Source organism: Phoca vitulina, unplaced genomic scaffold (assembly GCF_004348235.1).
Source record: "Phoca vitulina isolate PV1807 unplaced genomic scaffold, GSC_HSeal_1.0 scaffold1, whole genome shotgun sequence".
NCBI lineage: Eukaryota > Metazoa > Chordata > Mammalia > Carnivora > Phocidae > Phoca > Phoca vitulina.
Window position 1 is genome coordinate 18,564,877 of NW_022589704.1, and position 7,522 is coordinate 18,572,398.

The window sequence follows — 7,522 nt, forward strand, 5'->3', positions numbered from 1 at the left end:
AGCCACCACCGTCCAAAACCCGGGCTGTACTGGACGCACAAGACAGAGGGCCAATGCACCTGCGCCGGTGAGGGCTGGGGCTCTGGGGTCAGACCTGGGTAGAGGGTAGAGGATTTGAATTCCTCTCTGCTCCTCAGCCAGAAGCTAGTTGTTCATCTTCTTTGAACTTCAAAATCTTCATTTGTAAACTGGGAGTAATAATAGCTCATTGGGGGTTGTGAGTTTAAATTAGATAATGCAAGTAGAATACTTAGTATAATAATATCTAATAGCTTCTATATATCAGACGCGTATCAATAAAACGGTACTTATTGTGTTAGTATTCTTGGAATGAGCATTTTTAAACCTTTTTATTTCTATCTCTACTGAATTTGTAGGATATATTGCAACCAAATCATATAATTTGTTGCGATGGTGGCATTTGTTCTTAACATACTTGCCTTTTCTTGTTTTAGCAGAATAAATCCGAGTTCATTCAGCTGTCCTGAATGGCATATTAAAATACATACACAATCCATGCTTCTCTGGCTGCCTCTACCTATTCTGTCCTTTTTAATTTGTAAAGTAGAATTAACAGAGTAATTGTCCGGCATGCCCGCAGCTCTGAATCGTTGGCGCGGTCCTTAGCAAGCCCGGGTCCCCAAGCCCCGCGCTGCCCCTCTCCGCCGTGGTCAGTTCCTCCAGGATTCTGTCGATGTCGCCATTTAGCTGCTCTTCTCTGCACCGTGGCCCCTCCCTCTGCAACTTCGGTTTGCTCTTTTTAATAGTGTTTCCAACTCAAAAACCCCTATCTGACTCTTCGTGAGGCAGGATGCCCCATTCCCAGCTTCACACCCGGCGGCCATGGGATGTGCACCGGGCTGATACAGAATTCAGTCCACCAAGCTGAGAGGGCGCGGCTCCTGGGCCAGGGTGGGGCACCAGGTTAGGAGCGGCCTCCTGCCTTTTGGCTTTACTTCCCCGCAGGGGACACCGTAGGCGGCTGTGCGGTCCGGCCACTGCCCCCCGCCCCTCGCGTCCGGCCGCGCCGTGGGTTGCGGTCTCTGTGGGGGTGGCAGCTCCTGTCCGGGAGGTTTGCGTCTGGCGGGGCACCCCGGAGCCGCGGGGAGCCCAGAGGCGAGGCCCGTGGCGGGGTGGGGCGCGTCCGGGCGGGGAGGGCGAACTCGGGCAGCGCAGGGGGCGCCGAGGGCAGCGGGCGGGCGGACGCGGCAGAGGAGCGAGCGGGGACGAGGGCTGGCTGGTGCCGGGGCCGCCCGCCCGAGGGGGAGGAGGCTGTGCCGCCCTTGCTGCAGGTTCGCTGTCGAGCGCACAGGAGGCAGGGACATGGGTAGGGTGCGGTCTGCGCGGGGCCCGAGCCCGGATCTCTTCCATTTCCCCTCTCACTCGGCCCCGAGCTGCGCCGCAGACGGCAGCAGCTCCCGCTCCGCCCGAGCCGCCTGACCGCCGGGCCGGGGTGCTAACCGCGGGGCCCGCCAGCCCGCCGGCCCGGCCAGCCCAGCCCAGCCCGGCGGCCCGCAGCCCCGCCGCCCGCCGCCCCCCGCCGCCGCCGCGTTGCCAAAACAAACGGGCCGGCCTATTTATTGGCGGCCGGCGAGCCGGGCAGCTCAGAGTCGAGGCGCCGAGGGGGACAGCGCGCCGCCACCAGCCAGGGCCCCGGGCCCCCGCCCCGCACCTGAGTCCCGCCGGCCCTGCGCCTCGCCGCGCAGCCCATGGCGCCCCCACCCGGAGCCCCCCGGAGCCAGCCGGACGCCTGAGCCCCCGCAGCGCTCCCGTCGACTCGCCCGCCCACCGGCCCACCAGGCGCCCTCGCCCGCCGCTCGCCCGGGCTGCCCGGCCATGTCTCCCGCCCGGCTCCGGCCCCGACTGCGGTTCTGCCTGCTGCTGCTGCTGCTGCTGGTGCCGGCGGCGCGGGGCTGCGGGCCGGGCCGGGTGGTGGGCAGCCGGCGGCGGCCGCCGCGCAAGCTCGTGCCGCTCGCCTACAAGCAGTTCAGCCCCAACGTGCCCGAGAAGACCCTGGGCGCCAGCGGGCGCTATGAAGGCAAGATCGCGCGCAGCTCGGAGCGCTTCAAAGAGCTCACCCCCAACTACAATCCCGACATCATCTTCAAGGACGAGGAGAACACGGGCGCCGACCGCCTCATGACCCAGGTGAGCGCGACCCGCCCTCGCAGGGCGCCGCCGCCGAAGCACCGCCACCTGCCCGGCCCTCCCCGCCCCCCTGGCACCTTTTCTCGACTGGCTGGCACGCCCCCTGGCACCTGCCCCTCTCGCCAAGCCCGGCCGCCTGCTGCCCGAGATGGGCCGGCCAGGGGGTCCCCGGTGGCAGCGCGGACATCCGCGAACCCGCCGGAGGCCGTGAGAAGAGCTCCCCGCTGCCAAGCGCCACGGCCGAGCCGGGTGGCGGCAGCCCCTCTGCCCCGGAGTGCAGGCAGCTGAGGCCAGACGCGGCACCCGGAGGTACCTGGACCCGGCCGCCTCCCGCGCCGCCGGGACCCGCGCAGTCCCTCCGGGCCTAACCTTCCGCACGGCTGCGCCCCTCTCCTTTCGAAGCCATTCGGCACCCCTGAGGCGAAGAAGCTGCGGGCGCAGGGGGCCTTTCTTCCGCGCGCTCGTGGTCCGCTGCGAGGCCCCCTCTTGGAGCAGCGTCCCCCTCCCCCCCCCCCCCGCGTCTGGGGTTAGGGACGGCGGGAAGAGTTGGGCTGGGAGGCGGAGGTGGGAAAGGGAACTTGCCTGGCGAGCCCACGTGTCTGTCCCCAGAGCGGAGCGGCGCAGCTGCGGTTAAGGGTGGGGTGCCGGGAACTTGGGGCTCTGGGACCGAACTTGGGGGATCCCTGGGCTTGGTGGCGGGCCGGGGAGGGTTGAAAGAGAAGAACCAGGATGCCCGGGGAGGCAGGGAGCAGAGCTACCGCTAGCTAGTTTCTGCAAGCTCCGAAGAGGACCCGTTCAGCCCACGCACTGGGGAGCAAACTTTCTTCCCTGCAGCCGGGGTCCCAAGGGATCAGAAACCTACGTGCCCTTCCTCAGTGGTCTCCCGGGGCTTCCCCCGCAGGCAGGCAGCCTGCTCCCTAGGTGCTTTGGGAAGAGCAGCTCCACCACAACCCTCAGCCTGCGCCCTGGCGCCGGGGCTGGCCGGCCGGTGTCGGGGCCGAAGGTTGGCTGGTGGCCGGGCCGGGCCGGGCGCCGAGGAATGCAGATAAGGATCCGGGCCACGGGCTGGGCAATCATTGACAGCGCGCGCCCCGGCTCTGGACCCGGGGGAGGGGGAGAGGGGCGGGGAGCAGGGGCCCGCGGGGCCGACGTAGGTGGGGGGCTAGAAGCCTGGAGGCAAGGAGCACGCAGAGCTCCCTCCCTGGGCAGTGAGCAGCCCCCAGCTAGGCTGCTCGCCCGGAGGACGGCCAGGCCTTGGGCTGTAGCCGCGGTTGGCTCCTGGGAGACCCGAGTCCAAGGGTCTGTGGGGCCTGGGCTCTGCGAGGTGGGGGTAGGTTGAGACACCGTCTGCCCACACTTGGCGGCCCCTCGCACCTGAGTCAAGTACTGTGAAAGGGCCCCCTCTTCCCACAGGCCCCTCCCCCCAGTCGATTGCAGGGCCCTTTGGGCTGCAGGCGCGCGGGGAGTCACCACAGACGGGTGAGCTCTCCAGTCCTTCCCGCAGGGCGCGGTTCTACTCCCACCCCCATGTGAGACAGAGCGTGGAGCCGGCTCGCTGAGATCAGAGGCTCGGTTTCTCGGGTCCCTTCCCTGATAAGGGCAGCGCAGAGGTGCCGAAGGCTCTGGACTCAGGGAGAACGTTGCCTGGGGTTATCAACCCTGCGGGCTCCCCGTGCAGCGGGAGTCGCTCTGCCTCGCCCTCCAACTGGCCAGGCTGGGCGCTAGCATTTCCACCAGCTTCTGGTTCCCCCGCTTCCGCATCCTCGGATTGGTTGCTGGACGCTTTTGGATCTTAAGTCCCAGCAGGAATACTCTGTGGCAACCGAGAGATCTGGGAGGCCTGGGATTCCCCTCCAACACACCCCCACGCTGCTGGGGCACTCTGCACCTGCCGCGTCCAGGGGACCCGAGTTGGGGGGCTTCAGCCCTGAGGCTATGGTGACACCTACTGGGCATGTCCGGCCTTGCACGCCTAGCGGGCCTGCCGCAGGCAGTCGGCACCCCCACCCTGCGGGCAGAGGGCGGTTTCTGGTCTCCGGTGCCTTGGTGGGACAGAGGGATTGGGCACTGGAAAAGTGTAGCCCCGCCTGTGGAGCGATCAGTACCCCGATCTGAGGGGAGAGAGAGAGTGCAGGAGGGAGGGGCCACTTATCAGAGAAGGTCGCCCAAGGGTGCACCGCCCTCCGGGCCCTCCAGATTTGTGGCGCCACCGTGCGGTCCAGGTCCCTGGAGCCGCCAGATGCTAGAATGCAAGGCAGCAAGTTAGGGCTCTTTGTTCCTAAGAGACAGGGACAGAGCACCCTCCCTGGTTTCCCAAATCCAGCGGATGCTCTGGGAGAGGCTAGAGGCGCACCTCCACCTGCCCGCAGGGCAGCATCTCCCCCTAACTCCATGCGCTTTCCTCCCGCAGCGCTGCAAGGACCGCCTGAACTCGCTGGCCATCTCGGTGATGAACCAGTGGCCCGGCGTGAAGCTGCGAGTGACCGAAGGCTGGGACGAGGACGGTCACCACTCGGAGGAGTCGCTGCACTATGAGGGCCGCGCGGTGGACATTACCACTTCGGACCGTGACCGCAATAAGTACGGACTGCTGGCACGCTTGGCAGTGGAGGCCGGCTTCGACTGGGTGTATTACGAGTCCAAGGCCCACGTGCATTGCTCCGTCAAGTCTGGTGAGCCGCTGCCTGGGGGCTGGGCCCGGGGCCGGGGCCGGGGCCGCAGGGCGTGGGCAGGCACAGGGCTCACTGCGGCCCGGAAGGTGAAGAGGCCCGCCAGGGGATGGAGGAGGGGACCCCAGGGAAGAGGACGTCCGCGGTGCTCCCCGCTGCTGCTTGTGACCACCTGCTCATCCCGTGCCTGGTAGTGTCATGGCAGGAGCCTAGGGAGACAGGGCCCCGTCCCAGCGCTGCTGGGGGCCGGCCTTGCGGTCCACAGTCCAGAGCCTTCCACAGGAGGTGCAAGACAGAGCAAGCTGGACAGATGGAAGCCAGGCTGTGACAGAGATGGCCTCCCCACTCAGCTGACTCAGAATGGAGGCGGGTGGTGGGACCAAGGGCCAGGGGCCAGGGCGTGCCCAGACACCAGCACACCTGACCAGGAGCCAGGAGCCCAGAGATTCAGAACCCACAACCCTGCTGCAGGTCAGGCCCTTTGGGGCACTTTGTATGCTCCTCCAGGGGGTGCAGGCGTCCCCAACCTCTCGCCCCCCAGGGCCCTGAAGCTGGACGTTTTGGGGCAAAGGCAGCCACGAGGGCCAGAATAAACAGAGTGGACTCAATAAAATGGATTTTCCCAGATTGGCCGCCTTGTTGATCCGAATGGGCAGGCATGGGGGCCTCGCCCCTCCCTCAGATCTTGTCAGCGTCCCTGTCACCTACACTGAACCCAGTCATGGATGCTTCAAATGGTTCCTGCGTGACTGCCAGTCTGGCCCCACCTGGCTGCAGGCACAGCCCTCCGCGCGGGCACCAGGCAGTAGTCACGCTTGAAGACCTGGCACACTGAGGCCACGCCCACTGCTTCCTATTCCCAAACCCACCGGGGCACACAGTGGGGGCCCCCACCCCCACCCTCCCCTCCAGCACTTGCCCGCCAATTGTATCTACTTCAAGTCACCTCCACCCTTCACCTGCGAGCCACTGGCCTGGGGCCAGCCCCCCAAGCGGCCACCTGCATCATTATTCCTGACCCCCAACACTGCTCTCCATCCCACTCACCAGTGCCACTGTGTCCTGTCCCCGCACAAGGACCCAGCACATGAACTGAAGACGGTGATTTTACCCTTGCCACTGAGCCAGACCCTGGCCTGACCCTTCGCTCCGAGGCCCCCCCGGAAGTCTGTGTTTGTGCATGGCGGGTCCCCCCTCTCACTTCTCTGTGGACTCCAAGGGCCAGCTCTGGCACAGAACTTGGGGAGTCCGTCTGAGAGGGCAGTTTTTGGGGAGTGTCTGAGCAAGGAGTGAGAAATAATGGGACATCCAGACCCCAGAGGAGCTAAGTGCCTTCTCCATGAGACTGCAGCTTTCCGAGGGTCGAGCCACAGCGGACCGCTGCACAGCTCAGCCGGCCCCTGGCCTCTCCGCCTGCTCCCCGGCACTGTCAGGCTTGAGGGCCGGCGGGGGCTTTACCTGGGCTTCGGCAGGGCCCTTTCCTCCTCCCTCGCCGTCTTGGCGCCGCAATATGCTCCTCTCACTGGCAAAGGATTCGACTGGGGGTGGGAGGGAGGAAGATCACATGGTGGGTTGGGGTGGGTTCACGGCTGCATGGGACTGGGGGAGGGAGTGCGGAGCAGAGCCAGGAAATGGTGATGGGGGGGCTCTCCGGGAGTGAGAGCGAGAAGAGCTCTGGGGAGGGGTGCTGTGACCAGCAGTAACACCTTCATGTCCCTTCTTCCCACAGAGCACTCGGCTGCGGCCAAGACAGGTGGCTGCTTTCCTGCCGGAGCCCAGGTGCGCCTGGAGAGTGGGGCACGCGTGGCGCTGTCAGCCGTGAGGCCTGGAGACCGGGTGCTGGCCATGGGGGAGGATGGGAACCCCACCTTCAGCGACGTGCTCATTTTCCTGGATCGCGAGCCAGACAGGCTGAGGGCCTTCCGGGTCATCGAGACCCAGGACCCCCCGCGCCGCCTGGCACTCACACCCGCCCACCTGCTCTTCACCTCCAACAATCACACGGAGCCAGCCGCCCACTTCCGGGCCACGTTCGCCAGCCAAGTGCAGCCCGGCCAGTATGTGCTGGTGGCCGGGGTGCCAGGCCTGCAGCCTGCCCGAGTGGCGGCTGTCTCCACACACGTGGCCCTTGGGGCCTACGCCCCGCTAACACGGCACGGGACGCTGGTGGTGGAGGATGTGGTGGCTTCCTGCTTCGCGGCCGTGGCGGACCACCGTCTGGCTCAGTTGGCCTTCTGGCCCCTGCGACTGTTTCACAGCTTGGCGTGGGGCAGCTGGAGCCCGGGAGAGGGGGTGCACTGGTACCCCCAGGTGCTCTACCGTCTGGGACGGCTCCTGTTGGAAGAGGGTAGCTTCCACTCGCTGGGCATGGCCGGCCCAGGGAGCTGAAAAGGCCCCTTCGCTGCCCTCCCGCAACTGCCTAACTGCTTGCTGGCAGGGCACCGGCGCTGGCTGGGGCCTGAGTTGGGGGGCGCTGGTTCCCACCATCTCCTCTTCGACAGAGACACACCATCGCGACTTGACTGGGCAGTGCCAGTGTGGACCACCCCACCTCGCTGCCGAGCCGGTTGGGGCGGGGTGGGGCTGCTCTAGCCTTCTATTCTAGAGACCTCGAGGCTGGCACAGTGGGGCCAACCCAGCCAGCCCTCCCTTCGGCTTTTCACACCCGCCTTCCCCACAGGGGAGGGCCCATTCCATTTGTCTCA

The 7,522-nt window shown here is 65.9% G+C and overlaps 1 protein-coding gene across 1 annotated transcript; it reads left to right on the forward strand.

Annotated features, from left to right (window-relative positions):
* The first annotated feature begins 1,743 nt into the window (after window positions 1-1,743).
* On the forward strand, window positions 1,744-7,205 carry IHH (Indian hedgehog signaling molecule). The gene is made up of 3 exons (XM_032411669.1): window positions 1,744-2,148; window positions 4,559-4,820; window positions 6,547-7,205. The coding sequence occupies exons 1-3, from the start codon at window positions 1,837-1,839 to the stop codon at window positions 7,203-7,205; spliced, it is 1,233 nt and encodes a 410-aa protein (XP_032267560.1). The 5' UTR covers window positions 1,744-1,836.
* The last annotated feature ends 317 nt before the right edge of the window (window positions 7,206-7,522 follow it).